General features: G+C 30.6%; 1 protein-coding gene across 1 annotated transcript; it reads right to left on the bottom strand.

The window, feature by feature from the left end:
• Window positions 1-2,797: 2,797 nt before the first annotated feature.
• On the bottom strand, window positions 2,798-3,316 carry LOC147801090 (uncharacterized). The gene has a single exon (XM_087155746.1). It carries the CDS (start codon window positions 3,314-3,316, stop codon window positions 2,798-2,800), a length of 519 nt encoding a protein of 172 aa, XP_087011872.1.
• Between the last annotated feature and the right edge of the window lie 13,031 nt (window positions 3,317-16,347).

Genomic DNA, 16,347 nt, shown 5'->3' with positions numbered 1-16,347 from the left:
ATTGAAAAACTTTGGAATTCCATTGTACATTTGAATAGGAAGAGGTATTCATATTATAAAATTCGGGAGGTCTTCCATACGAGTCATAAAATTCTAATTCCTTTTTATCATTCACGAATAATGCAAGCCAGTGAGATCCTGGTCGGGATGAGTCATCTGCATTCATGATAGCACATGTATTTTCTTGTAGATTAGGAATCTTATCTCTTGAATATACTCCTTGAAAGTAAGGCGATGTTATCTTCTCTCGAGATAAAATGTGAAATAATTGTAATCCATCCATTCTTTAATTTCCGAAATCGTACAAAATATTTCTTGACTTGTTAATTTCTATTAAATTTTCAAATTCGGCAAAAATGATTACACACACAGTCTGCTCTAATGATTTGCTGAATTTTAGTTCTAATCGTAAGTTGCTGTGTTTGATTAGATTTAAATGCTCTCCAGAACATAAATCGGGGGAGAGATCAAATCCGAACAAAGTATTTCCCTTCACGTATTCTTCTCTCGAAATAAATATTCCTTTATCTTGGCCCATTCGTTCCGTACCCACAAATAGAGTTTGATAGGCACGAATGTATTGATTTTTTGCAAAATCTAGTTCCAATGGATTATGAGGTACAGGTTGTCCATCTATATACACTCCAATAAAATTTAAATCAAAGTGTTTAAAATCATAGGGAGATTTCGAAAATGTTCCATGAAAAGCTTCATTATCTACACAACCAATAATAACTTTTTTCGGCATAGGACCTGAAAATACGTTATCTTGGATAAAAGACATACTTCCCTTAGGAATCGAATACACTTTGCATTGCACTCGATTAATGGGGTATTTTGCACTTGTTTTCTCGAGTGCTTTAGCATGACCAAGTAACACTCCTGGATTCACACGAACTTTTCGGATAAACAAAGACACATGATCTAATACTACTTTAAATCCTTCAGATCCTTGTAAACAAAATTCTGGCTTACTTCGTATCAATTTTATTTTCACATCCACCAAATTGAGTAACAGACGCTCTTGGTGAAATAAATCGGAATGTATACATCCAATCATATCCACTGTAGCACTTTCTTTGATAAAAGCAGTTCTTTTCTTTAAGCCATCATCAGAATCTTTGTAAAATAATTCAGCTGTTAATTGAGAAGTTTTGCTATCGTATCCATGGTTGAGGAGAGTTTCTATGTAGGCTCGATAAGGATAAGTATTACTTGAATTGGATACAATACGATCATTCAATGAAATATCAACTTGAGAAAATAACGAATGAAGAAATAAATTCACAGGTCCAATAGTATCTACTTTAGTGATGAGAGTATTATCACTTTTTACAATTTTCGCTTTCACATACAATTGAGTTTGGCTGAGATCTATGTAATCTTCAGCACTTCCTGAAACGTGAAACTCTACAGGTGCATTATCAAACACATTAGAAAGAGGATGAAACTGTATCCACTGACCATCTTGAATAACAGTTTGAGTACTAGGTAAGTTAAACAACTCCAATTCAGATTTCACACATTCGGGAGAATCTTTCAATAAAAATGCCATTATGGATCAAAAATATCACGTCCACTCACTTTGCGAGCTTTTGATGAAATGATTCTTTTCTGCTTCTTACGCTTCCTTTTATACTGTCCTTTTCCCACCATCGATTGTACTTTATCAATAGCTTTTCGAGCTAAATTTTTTCCACTCTCTTTCGCTCTTGTTTTTACAGCTTCTTCCAAATTTTCGCCAGATAATACATCAGATGCAACACGGGTTCCAGTTTTTAAAACTTCTTTTCCAATAGTTTTACCACCTTTTACTAAAAAGGGTAGTGCTGCTCTAAATAATCGACGAAATATACCGCCAAGTCCATAGCCTTTTTGGAAATTAATACCTTTATAATAGGGCAAACCCGAGCCAATTTGACTCGCATAATGTTCTTCGAATTTTTTAGTACAACAAACGTACGGTACACTCATCTTGACGTCTTCTCTTCAAATGAATGTTTCAAAAACGCATCGTACTATTTATAGTATTTGCTTCATGCGGAAATGTAAAACTATGATCACTTTACCACTTTCAAAAGGTACGAAATTACCTGAATTCAATCTAAGCTCCATTTGAATAGTTTGAAAGGAGTGTCTCATTAAAGGTAAGTATTGAGGTCTATCATAATACTGACTGATTGTTTCACCATCATGTCCTTTTATTCGAACCATACGCAGTAGAGGAGCTTGTGTATCTCCGACAATTTGGGGTGAAATAAGATCTGTGTACATATAGAAAACTGAAAAATTAGACCACGCGTCAGCCACAAATTCGCTTTTCTGGTTACCCGTAATCACTGCATCGCGTCGAAATCCTAACAATTCACCTAGCTTTTCTAAATAAAGACTGCAACCTTGAACGACGTTAATTTTTACTCGTTTCGTAGCTTTATTGTAACTTATTGTAAACCGGCTAGGATTTTTAGGTAAAGCAAGTTGTATAGCTGATACAATATCGAACATTGATTCATAACACCCCACATCAATTGTTTGCTTTACAGTCGATACGATATTACCATTACTTATCTTGTATTGAAAATAATTGTTACTTTCATTTACGTTCAGCCAAGAATGGGGATAGATGATTTCAGATAGGCCTACTTCCCATTCACCGTTTAGATTAACTGGTATCGGTAACTGCGTCTTAAAATGCGAGATTTTGTTGTTAGGAAAAAACTGCATGGAGCTATCAGAAGGTAACGTCACGTAGAAAGACATTTTCGAGAATGAGCCTTCAGAGGTTAAGTTTCACTATTTATACTTTTTGAATATCACTCACCCAGGCATTAAACTTTTCAGGATAGCCTAAAAATTTCACGAAATATTCTGTGCTTCCTCCCTTCTTTCTCTTTTTGATCACTTTTTCTACCGGATAGAAGCCAGAGTCTACTACCTTTTGCAATTCTTCTTTATAAAAAGTACCTTTGATCTCTTCACCTTGTAAGTCTTTTAATCTATAAACAACGGGAATTCGAGGAATAATTTCATGAATAGTGAATATTTCCCGACTCCAGTTGTGTTCGTATCCTTTTTCAAAATGACCTTTCAGTCTGCTGATTCGTACTGTATCTCCAACTTTGAAAACAGGTGGATTGCGTTTTAATGTCTTCAAATCTCCATACAAATTTTCCAAGACCTCACTGGTATTGCTTTTATTAACGGAAGCTGGTTCCATTTTAATACTGCTATGTCGAGTGTGATTGTAACTCCATATTAATTGATCAATCACATCGATGTAATTCTTAGTATTGAATTCTGTGAAATATTTCCACATTTTTGTTTTCAATGTTCTATTAAATCTTTCCACAATACTTGCTTTCGTAGAATTATTTGTTGTAAAAAATTTAATCTGCATGCTTTTCAAATAATGTTGAACTGTTTTATTTTTGAACTCTGTTCCATCATCCGATTGAAGTAATTCAGGCTTTCGTTCCTTAAAAATGGATTCTAAGGCTACTTTTACATTTTTTCCCGTTTTATCTTTTAGCGATATGGCCCAAGCATACTTTGCGAAAACGTCAATACACGTTAATAAGTATTTATACCCTTTATTGAATTTAGAAAGAGATTGCATGTCGACTAAATCGGCTTGAAATTGCCTGTTCATATCACTCATCAAAACACGATTCCGTTGAAATTTGCGTCTAACAGGTTTATGCAGTGTATAAGAATCTTTAAAAGAGAGCCACTTCTTAACGGTATTTGCATTCTCTTTTCCTTTGAGTGCACGATGTATTGCATCCGCACCCCCAAAACTAGCTGGTTGCTTAGGATCTTTATAAAATGATTGCATGCTATCTGAACAAAGTCTAACGAGTAAATGGGTAAAACATTAGATGATCACTGTTATTTATAAAAAAAAGATACCAAGTTATAAAGGAAATCTTAAACTATTTATTCAATTAAAACTGGTACAAAAGTCAGTTTTAGCAATTTGAAGTATTTCAACAAGATCAATAGTGTCGAGAAAACGAGCAGTTACAAAATTTAACAGATTTTCTTGTGAGACAGGATGACGCATTTTATTTTTAACAGTATTATAAAAACTTTTGACAAACATATGAGGCTTTAAGTTCAAAGCAGATTCACAAAACAGGACTCGAGTATTACTTGAAAGTTCTGAAGGGCTTACTTCCATAGGATTCAATAAGCCTGTTTGATATGCTAGCAATTTGTAAATTTCAGTCTTCAGGAGGTGTCTTAACACTTTGGTGATAGCCCCATCGTCTTCAGGAGCTGTTGATGGTGCTGGATGTTTTAATAGATCTTCAAACATTTTCCTAAAGTCCAGTTGGTTATACTTTAAATGAAATAGATTATCTAGTAGAAAATCTCCAAGGGAAAATATTTTGTCCCATTGGTCATCATTCAAAGATATGCATTTCGTGTAGGTATTTCCATTTCGGCAAGTAGTAATTTTCTTGAGGAGGACTGCTTCATCAAATTCAATCATCACTATATTGTAGCACTTCTCCTTGTCTTGAATACCAACACTTTTATCAGAATGAACGGTCACTGGATCGACTAGACGTGGTAAGTTGAGGAAATACTCGTATAACGGATGATCTTTCTTCTTTTCTGTCAACTTTTCTCTGAGAAATGAGCTGTTGACCAAGTGGATGAACTGGTAAGGTGTTAGAGTCACCCCCTCTTTCGATGGATAGTACTTTTCTCCATGTTTCTTATATCGTCTCACATTAACCAGAATTCGATCACGGTAAATAGTAGTGGAAATAAAGACATCTTCTACTAAAATAAACATATTGGAAGGAATACTGCTTTCGTGGAAAGATCCTTGATTGTTCTAAAAAAAAATCAAAAACATTTATGAGATTATAAAATAGTATAGAAATATATGCATATTCTAAAATAAAAAAATTTAAAAGATACTTACGTCGCTATGATCAGCTTTTCGCTTCATGTTAGCCATTCCTTCGTTACGAATATTTAAAAGGCACTAAGGCAGAAACCAAATTATGAATGACAATTTGGGTAAGAACATATACTTTTATACTATTTTCTCTCATTTCTGATTGGTTCTTGAAAGTTATACGCTCATTGGTTGAAAAAATAGTGATGTCATTGAAATACTCCTTTCTGATTGGTTGATCACAGATCTGTATCAGAGCCCCTAGTGGTGAAATGAGTAAGCTTGAAGCTCTTCGCATTTCACCATTTTATGAGTCATTAACATGATCAGTTTTGCGTTATCGTGTTTAAACGTGATCTTGCATGTGTATGTCATTGTGCTTTTTTCCCATGAATCATTATCTTTTTTTCCATAATTCGGTTAAAAATAAATTTATAATTAAATTAATATTCATAGTTAATAAAAATCAATTAAAAAGATTTAATTACAAAATAAAGATTAAAAAAAAATAATTATGAAGAAAAAACACCATCAACTATAGTAGCTGTCACATTTGATGGATCACCCCAACCCCCTTCAAGAGTACACCCGCGGGATCCCCTCGGATCCCCCGGATCCCGGTCGCCGTACTCTCTTTATCCAACTACTCATACACCGCTACTTTTTTTCCAGCTCTCTCATGGTGAGGATTTTAAAATGTTGGCAAAGTTACCAAACAATCTAAAAGCTTTGGTTTTTAAATGTTTACCATTGCACAAAATATAATGCAAAAAAGCATAGTAGCTGGCAGGTATGGAGAACCTCTGCGAGAGACTTCTGTTCTCAGAATATTTAATTGGGAAGGTAAAGCAGTAAGTTTAAAATACCAGTATGCCGGCCAGGTGGCCGAGCGGTTTGCGTGCCTGACTGCGAAGCCATTGCCTGCGGGTTCGAATCCCGCTCTGGGCATGAATGTTTCTCTCTCTCTTTGTGCTGTCCTCTGTTGTGTGTGTATGTGATGTGTGAATGTAGCCCACCCTATAAACGGGTTTGTGGCAGTGTGGCAGTGTGGCATGGGCAATGTTGCTCGCCTCCGTGACTTTGGTTCACAGGTGCCCACTGGGTAACGCGAAATGAGTAACAATTCTGGCATCTTCATAGGCGAAGATTCAAATTCTGTGCCTGCCATTGGGAAAAAAAGAAAAAAGAATACCAGTATGGTAGCTTATGGGATAAGGCGCTCGTCTCCTAATGAGGTTAACCGGGTTCGATTCCCAGCGAATTTGAATTCCGCACCCGGATCGCACCTATCACAGAGCAGACGTAAAATATCCTCAGTGGTAGACAGGTCATGAGTAAGAGCCTCCTTGCCATCAGGCAAGTCACGGGAGGTTTTCGTGGTTTTCCTCACCAAATGCGTGTTAGTTCCATTAAAAAAATCCTTCGCAAGGGCACATTTCTCCCAATACTTGATTCAAGAGTTCCCTTTTCTGCAGTAAAATATCCTCAGTGGTTGACAGGTCTAGAGTAAGAGTCCCCTTGCCATCAGGCAAGCCGTGGGAGGTTTTCGTGGTTTTCCTCACCGAATGCATGCTAGTTCCGTTAAAAAAATCCTCCACGAAGGCACATTTTCCCCAATACTTGATTCAAGTCTTCCCTTTTCTTCGGGATTTGATTTAAAATTAAAAGATTATGGAAGTGAACATAGGTAGTTGTAAACCCAAAATTGGGTCGGCTGCTCAACGATGGTTATAAAGTAAAATAAAATACCCGCATAGAAATTTTACTAGCAGTTTTTTGCGGACGCTGGTAAGCTTAATTATAAATTGTGTTCTATTATCCCCGCCCTTAATATTAATATTTTTAGGAAACTATGTATAGTAAAAATGTAGTAAAATTATGTGAAGATTATTTGTAACAAATTATTTTTTAAGCAAATAAATGAAAAATTAAAAGAGAAGTAAACCAATCAGAGCAACTTTGACTTTTAAATATTTCATTTCCCATACATTTCTTCCAATAATCATGTAGGTTTTGATGATTTTATTGGCATCTCATTCAAAATTTTTTAACACTTTCATTTCTCATTTAAATATTAATTTATTATTCTCACTATACAATAATTTCCACTTCAGTTTTTAGAGATTTGAAATATATATATATTAAAGGTAGTGATTACGAAACATCCTGATTCTTTGACTATAATGTTAATTAACGTATTTTCTTCCATATTTAAGACGTTTTTCCAATTTTTTAAATTCTGGGTAGATACATATATCGGATATTTTCAACAGTAAGCTAAACATTTTCTTAAAATTAAGCTATGTACCTCTCGCTATGCTCGCACATTATTTTCAAAGAGAAAATCAATTATAAATGATGCTATCGTTACCGTAATGCTCGAACAAATAAATTTGTCATATTTTTTATGGTTTTTTTTATTATCTTGATGAGCTTAAGAAAATATGAGGATGTAAAGTTCAATAAATCATTACTAGTTCGTTTTTTTTTTATCCTCTGAAGCGAAAGAACATTTTCATGCATGTTATAAATCTATCCATCATAGATGATTAATTGTATTATTTTCCGATTTGTTAATTACTGTTTTAATAGCTTTTAAATCTAGCAATATCTATACTTTCCAAAAACGAATTTTTTTTTTAAGGTGGAAGGAAAGCTGCTGAAATTTGCAATCATGTAGAAATTATTAAGACCGCGGAATTAAAGCTTAAGTTCTTGATTTTCACTCAAGTTTATTTTTTCTACTATTATAAAGAAAGGCTCAGGGAAGGCATAGGCAACTAAAAATGTAAAAATTGATAGAAACTCAATTTATTTTTATTTATTTAATATTTCTCTTTAATTATTCAATCGTAACTATCACTATGACTTACATTTCGAATTATTCATATTTAAAGCAAAAATATGAACCCAACTGCTTATAATCAGAATATGTCACTTAAACTAAGGAAGCTACTATATGCAGCAATGATCCGCCCAATACTTACCTGTGCCTCACCTGCCTGGACAACAATACCTCAACATCCACTGAAGAAATTAAATCAATGCCAAAACAAGATCCTTAGAAAAATAATCTGTGCCAGATGGTTCATCCGGAATACTAATATACATGCAGACCTCAAACTATCAACTCTATCACAACATATATACAAACTAAACGCAGAATTTTTCGATCAAGCCATAGAATGTAAGTCAGCAAATTTTAATGAAATCTTTAATTTTGAAAACTATAGCAAAGATTAAAACTACAGACCAATAGCTGCACATCTCACCTCTGACGCCTCATATCATAACTATCAAAGCTAATAATTACGTCTACCTTTCTGAAAATAACGTTTCCTCGTGCTGATGCAACTCTGCATAACTTCAACTTCAAGCAAACGTAATTTAGAGCATGCTGCTCTTTTTATTTTTGATTCCTCTTAAGCTATTCAAACAAAGTGCTGGAAGCATTCACAAAAGCAATCCCACTGCCTGCTTACTTCAATATTCAACCAAAAAAGTTCCACGATGAATGGGATACAAAAGTGGTGGGCAAAAACATTCTAAATTAAATTTATTAAATCAATAATAAAATATTAAAGCAAAAAGTTTACTATCATTTTAAATATTCAAATATGAAATTATCAATAAATCGTTGATAGGTGTGCTTGTTTATAAGAAATCAGCAGTTGCAAACATTTATATTTAGTTTTTCATAATGTATAATGTATTACATTATTTGAAACAAATACATTATTCATTTCTGATAAGTAAAATTAAATTTTATTTTCCTTCAATCTAATTTTCCTTTTCATTCCATTTTCATTTAATTTTTATTTTAACTAAATAAGTAAATTTAAATTTCATTTTCATTCAATTTAATTCTCATTTACATTCAATTTTCATTTTCAATTTCAATTTTGAGAATATAAAAAGGCACGCCTAACATTTTTGTAAGCATTTTTATTCATTTATTATAACAGGTAAATTTATTCATTTTTAATCAGTAAATTTAAATTTCATTTTCATTTAACTTTATTTTTACATTTAACTCAATTTTTATTTTAATTAAATTAGTAAATTTAAATTTAATTTTCATTCAATTTTCATTTTCATTTAATTTTTATTTTCAATATTGAATGTATAAAAAGACACACCTAACATTTATTCTTATTCATTCTGATGCAAAATCCACAAAGAGGAAGAAAAAAAATTCCACGTTGTGTATAATTTCTATATTTTTCTAGTCGCCTCGAAGGAATTTTTTCCATCAACACCATAGAAACTTACTTTATATTCCACCCTTACTTGAACCCTTTTTTATCTCCAAAAAAGCAGATTTCCGCTTTTGGGATCTTAGTGGCTCAGTAGATCTAATCGATCGTATAAGTTCTGGGTAGCTGCTGAGAAAATGTAGAAGAATCATAAATATGCGAGGAGGCAATTTTTGTATCTAATCTTCATACATTTAAAGAAAAAATACTATTATATAATTTTCTTCTACATAATAGCTATGGAACATATAATCCAATGCATATTTCAGAATTTCCATTACCAAGGCTTGCGAGTAAAGCTAGAATATGATTATATTAAAGAAAATTTTAAATAATATAAAAAATAACCCACAAGAGTTTGGAGTTAATAATATTGGTACACAGCTAGAAAAAGGGATACAATATTTACTTAGTCAAATGATTTGACGTTATGAATAATTTGCGTTTAAGCGTAAGATAATTAAACTTGAGTTTTTGTATCAATAAAGCAAACAAGGAATTTTAAAATATAAATCTATATGGTGATTATAAAGTGTACACAGAGATTGTCAACTGCTACGCTTTTTGCAAAATATTTAATAGAATGGTAGAAAATTAAAAACTAACCCTTTTAGATATTTTTCTTTTTTTTTATTATTTTAGCAACATTTTAAAAGTTTCACCACGATAGGACTGGAACAAAGTAGCGCTTCATATGAACTTTTGTAACATTTACCTATAGTGATGTAGAAGTTAACTTTAAATCAAATTTACAAAACAAAGATTCATGCATTAAAACATACCTAAATACCATTTAATTTGGTAACTAATAAAAGAAATTTTTCCCAAAAAGCGTAGACAGCTGACAGAACTGTAAACAGCTAAGCGTCACGTGGAACTTGGTAAATATATTTTGAGATGAGCTATTTTAATTCAATGGAGCAGAAATTTTTATCTATTTAATTTAAAGATCATTTACATACTTTAAAGTAAAATATAGTAGCATTTTTTCAAAATATTAGCAAAATCGTTCCATGTGCGTAAAAAGTTTAGAGTAGCTGCTGAGAAAATCAATAAGATTCATAAATAAGCGAGGAGGTAATTTTTGTATCTCATCATCATCATCATAGTTGACCAGACAGCCCAAAGTGGGCAAGTGCCTTCCTCTGAAGATTTCTCCATAATGACTTCCGATTTATCTTTTATCTCCAATTCTTTTCATTAATTGTAAGAAAATCAGACTCCACCTAATCAGTCCATCTCAACCGTGGCCTTCCCCGCTTTCTTGTTCCAGTGGGTCTAAAAAGCAGTATCTTTTTTATTGTACTGTCATCACTCATTCGAATCACGCGGGCCATCCTATCCATTCTATTTATTTTTATGCATTTAATATCGGGTTGTTGATAAATCTTGTACAGTTCAAAGTTATATCTCCTTCTCCAGTTATTGTTTTCATTCACACCACCAAGTATTCTCCGCAAAATCTTTCTCTCAAATTTTGTATCTAATCTTTATATATTTAAAGACAAAAAACCATTATATAATTGTCTTCTTCGTAAAGGCTATGGAACATATTATCTAAAGCATATCTTAGAAATCCCATTATTAAGGCTTAAGAGTAAAACAGGAATTTAATTACATTAAAGAAAACTTTAATTGGGTAAAGCATTTCTTTTGATAAATTAATGCAGGCATGTCCACCATAGAGTATGATTAATGAAAATATCTTCAAATCGAACTAAATTCAGTTGATTGTGATTTTGTAAACAAAAATGGAAAATTGTAATAAAAAATGCTTATTTTCTAAAAGAAAAAAGGTCTAAAATTTTTTTTTATTTTCTAAAAGCTCTCTCATGGCACTACAAACAAAAAGACTTTAACTACATTTCCTCCCACTACTACGGGATTCCCGTAGTTGAAGAAAATAGTTTTTTTAATGGTAGCGAAATTTATGCATTATATATTTAAATAAATTAGAATTTAACGAATTTTTTTTCTGCTACACTTTTTTTTTTTGCAACAACAGTTTTCTTGACACTAAAAAGAGAAAGCTTAACTACATTCCCTTAAACTGCTACAGAATTCCCTTAGTTGAAAGGGGGAAAAATGCTGGTAGCAAAATTTATGCATTGTATATTTAAATTAATTAGAATTTAAAGAATTTTTCCTCCACTATATGTAAATAAATTCAACAAAAATATAAAAAGGCTGATGAACAAATAGTTATGTTTTTAGTGCTGGTAAAAGGTTTTAACACTCTGTACTCGAAAAATGCATCTCAACCAGCACTGTCACTTATAAATTTCATATATATCTTAATATTTAATGATTACTTAAGTTAGTAGTTACAAGGAATCATATGGTAAACGAGTCAATTATAAGTTTCATCTTATAAATTTTAACCCCCAGCCTGTGACGCCCGAACTCAATTCAGGCAACTCAAATACGCCAGTTTTATCAAGCCCAACCTGAGTTCGGGCAAGAAAAAAATCGGTGCTTCTATTATATGAAGCCCGAACTCAGTTAATTCAATGCATAATATGTAATTCACCATTTTCCCAATAGATGATTTTAAATTTTCCCGCTAAAAATATGGCAGTTTTGCGCTATTTGTCGGATTTTAGTAATTTTGCAATTCAAAGGAATTTAAGACAGTTGATATAAATAGTAATATAAACTTATTTTACTTATATAAGTATAATATATACTTATATTACTAATTTAAGTATAATATATACTTATATTACTAATTTAAGTATAATATATACTTATATTACTAATTTAAGTATAATATATACCTACTTATATCAAATTAATAACTACGTTTTTAACTTATAATATTTTATTAGTTTATTATATATATCTTCAAACATAAGTCATTTGATTTATTTTGCTATAACTTGAGCAAGAATTACTGTAATTCATTAACATTGATCATGTATGTGAAAATATTGAATATAGTAGTTATTTCAGTCAATTTTTTTTAATAATCTATTTCCAACATTTTGATGATAATAACGAACGAAGTTAAAGAGAAAAATAATTTCTATTTCTGGCACGTTAGTCTCAAATATATTACACAATCAAGGGGTTAATGCTTTCATCTGTGTTTTTTTTAATCATTGAAAGTAACCCCGAGTGCATAAGGCTAAAGCCCGAATTTTTAAAAATAAAGTAGTAATACTTCATTTTTAAAATATTCTACGTTTGTTTAATATCACTTGCATAAATATTTTGAAAGAATTACAAATGTTACGAAAACATCAATTATATTTATACAGGTAAGAAAACAAATTTTTTCTAACCTCTTACAGACCGAGATGACTGTTAGCAGAAATGGGTTTAACATATGTGGTAATGTTTTTATTTACATGAGAATCTAACATTAGGTTCAATTTACTAAAAAAAATTATATTGAAAAATATGAAAAATGTTTATTATTCGTATATCTAAAAATAATAAAAATATTTACCATTTTTTATTAAATATATATAAGCAAAATGTCACTATTTTTATAACATACCTAAATATATGTAAAAATATTTGTACTTTTTCAATTATTTTTAACTATACATTAAAAATAAAAAAATATTCAGAATTTATGAATTACTTATAATACGTCAACCTTTCAGGAAAATTTTGTTAATTATAATATGCATTTTTATTTCTAAATAACAAAAGATAAGCTTCTTATATAAAAAAAAAATAGATATTTTCATCAGCTAATTAAGAAATTGGTTTCTATGCTTACTCCATGAACAAAGCCCTCTCTGATTTCCTTTTCTTTTTAAATTGTGTTAATAGACACTCCAGAATTCTCTAAAGTCATTCTTTAAAAGATACTAACAAAGAAGGTACACAATATTCTGAATTTGGTAAATACGATTTAACTGACTCCAGATTAACAAGAAACATCAGATCATGAATTCTTTTCAAAGCCATTGTGTTTGCTTTCAGAGGAAATGAAATCTTTCTTAGAAGCTTCGTTTTACTTTTAAGACACTCTGATGAAGTTGAGAAAATGAAAAAAAGGAAATCAAATAGAAATTACTATTTAGATGTCGAGAGAGTAAAGTAAATCATTTATTTCCTAAATGACTCCCTTTCAGTTAATGGAAAAGTCTGCATACTTACACCACTCAACGAGCAGTTGATGTTTGCTTTAGCCAATTTTTTTTTTATGCTGCTGCTTCCTTTTGAATGATTCTAAAATGCACGAAACTGTTTTCTAAAACAGCAAGATGAAACTCTATTTTCTGTCTGAGTATGGAAATAAGATAATTAACAAAATAAATAGGACTAGGTGAAATTTAAAAATTGCGAGCATCTGGTAGATATTTATCATTTTTTCATTAAAATGTTTTATAGTAAATTCAGCTTAGAGCTTGAAAAAAACTTTCAGGCAGTTTCTTAAACCCCTTAGATAAATAGTCAACCGATTTTCTTCAAAATATTCTTAAATCATCACAAAATTTTTGAGTTTATTAGTGATCGGATATAATAAAAAGACTAGTTGAAATTTTTGAATTCTTAGTACCTGATAGATATTTATCTTTCTTTTTTTTTAAATGCTATATACAATTCTAGAAGCACATTGAGCTCCATGCTTGGAACATTACCTCCTACAATACAAAGCCTTCACGTAGTTTCTTAGCACCATCGATATAATGTCAACCAGTTTTTCTTAAGATTGTTTTACAGCATTTTTAAATTTATGTCCGGATATTAGTGCGTTAAAAATGTTAAGAGAATAAAATTACAAATAATAAAAAGAATCTTGACAGCTTAATATCAATTTATTTTACTCTATTGTAATTGATATTACAAAACTTCCACATAGTTTCTTACGTCAACCATTTTTCTTAGAAATATTCTTAAATCATTTCAAATTTTTCGGTTCGTTGTTAGTGATCGATTGGTTATTAATAGGTAAAAAAAATCGCGATTAGAATCTCGATAACTAAATATTAATTTATTATAGCCTAGTGCAATTGAAAAAACAACGTAAATATTCCAAGATCGATTTCGAAAAAAAAAGCTAGTTGGCAATTATATTCTTAATATTTCTATTACTCTTTGACGCAGAATTTCATTAAACATATTTACCATACGTTTTTCATTATTCAATTTTAATTTAGCACAAAATAAATAAAAAATATTATATTTAGCATTTTGATAACCTATAATTCTGAAATACAGCCTGAAAAACCGGTGTCTTTTTCTGCGTTAATAGTAAAATCTCTAAACACGGACGATGATTTTTCAAATTTGCAGTAATTTAGATCTAAAAGAAAGAAATATTCATCCTTAAAATTTCTTTAATTTGCAAAATGAATTATTGATAAATTTTTGAACATGAACGAAAGAAAATTCAAACTACCTTTTCTGGATTTTATATTTTAGTACAAATATAATTGCAATATACTATCAGACTTATTCTAGTGACTATAAGACTGTTTTTTATCATTAAAAAATACCAAAATACGTTTTTTCTTGTAATTAGAGTATCAAAATATATGTATATAACGTATATATTTTTTAAAAAATATACATATATATGTCAAAGGGTTAAGACTAAATTAAAATTTCAGGTAACTAATAAAAAATAGATTTTTTTAATAAAAAATAAGTTGCAGTATATGGTTTATGATACAAAAATTGCAGCATATAGTTTATCATACAAAGTAATATATAAAAATCTTAATTTTGAATTTTTTGTCACCTACGTCGATTCTTATAATGCAAGGCAATTTACAATGCAGCTAAAATATATTTTGCAATTATTAGTGAAATATTTACTAATTACGAATTTAGCTAACCAATACAGAGTTACGAACTGAGTATATCATGTTTAATAATCTGGGACCAAAGTCCTCTATCCGTAAACAGAACCGTAAACAGTCCATTAAATTTTAATTTGCAATTCGTGAAAACTCAGCAATAAAATAAGCATTCATCGATTTAGATTTGTATTAAACAAACTAAAATATCTGTTTGTTTTTTAATTTTATTCGCTAGCAAAAATATTTTCATTAGCAACATACTTACTGAAATGTTGAAGAAAAATAAAGTTTGACGCATACATACAGATTTCTTACATATGTATGTACATGTCACGGCGAAAGACCGAAATCGGTGGTTGTTTACTTTCACCGATGAATGTCGACAAACACCAAATACGTCTGTGAAAGATCGAATATTTCATTACATTCTTGTACATTCGGACCCTCACCAGTGTATGTCGACAATCACAGATATGCTTTGGTGAATGTCCGAAATATTTATTACATTCGATTTGATATGAATTTATTCGTCGATATAATTACATTTATTCGATATTTTAACCCTACACTGATGTTTTTTTAAGGTTAAGTGCCACTGCCCGGTATACATTTGCCCGATACTCCAAACACTGATGTTTCTTCTAATCTATCGTCAGTATGTATTAAAATATAAAATAAATATAAATATATCAAATAAATATAATAATATTAATGAATAAATTAATATAAAATTGGATATATCAAATATTTCTGACATTCACCAAAGCGACTATGTGATTGTTGACATTCACCGGAGAGAGTCATATATAAGGGTATTTAGCAAATATTTCGGACATACACCAAGCGACTACGTGAATGTCGACATTCTCCAGATTTCTGTGCTTCACCGCAGCATATACATATACACGTCTACTTATATTATGTACATTTCCAAATAAAACAATTGAAATATCGAAAAAGCGTCTACTAAATTGGAATTTATTATCATATTAAATTGGAATTCGTAATTTGTGAAAATTTAGCAATAAACTAATCACATTCTACAAAACTCTACACAATACGTTTTGATTAGTATTAAATAAATAATCTTTTTTCATTATTCGGATTTTCGTAATTAGCAAAAATAGTTTAGGTACTTTGCGAAATGTCGAAAAAAAATAAAATTTGATACATATATACATATTTCTCATATGAATGTATACATATACGCCTATACTAATATGTTGCATATTTCCAAATAAGACGATTGGAATGTCGAAGAAGCATCCACTAAATTAGAATTTATTAATATTCCTGACATAACTATGCAGTTCCGTGTTTATGGTCTTGACAGCTATTGGGTTTAGAAGTCAACGACAGGAATTTAACTGAATAGATTTGTATACTAAATCCTGTCCTTCTCTTTTATTGGAATTTT

The sequence above is a fragment of the Parasteatoda tepidariorum genome, chromosome 12, assembly GCF_982258835.1.
Source record: "Parasteatoda tepidariorum strain Cologne lab strain chromosome 12, Ptep-v5.0, whole genome shotgun sequence".
In the NCBI taxonomy this organism is placed as follows: Eukaryota; Metazoa; Arthropoda; class Arachnida; order Araneae; family Theridiidae; genus Parasteatoda; species Parasteatoda tepidariorum.
This window is presented reverse-complemented; position numbering and strand designations above follow the sequence as displayed.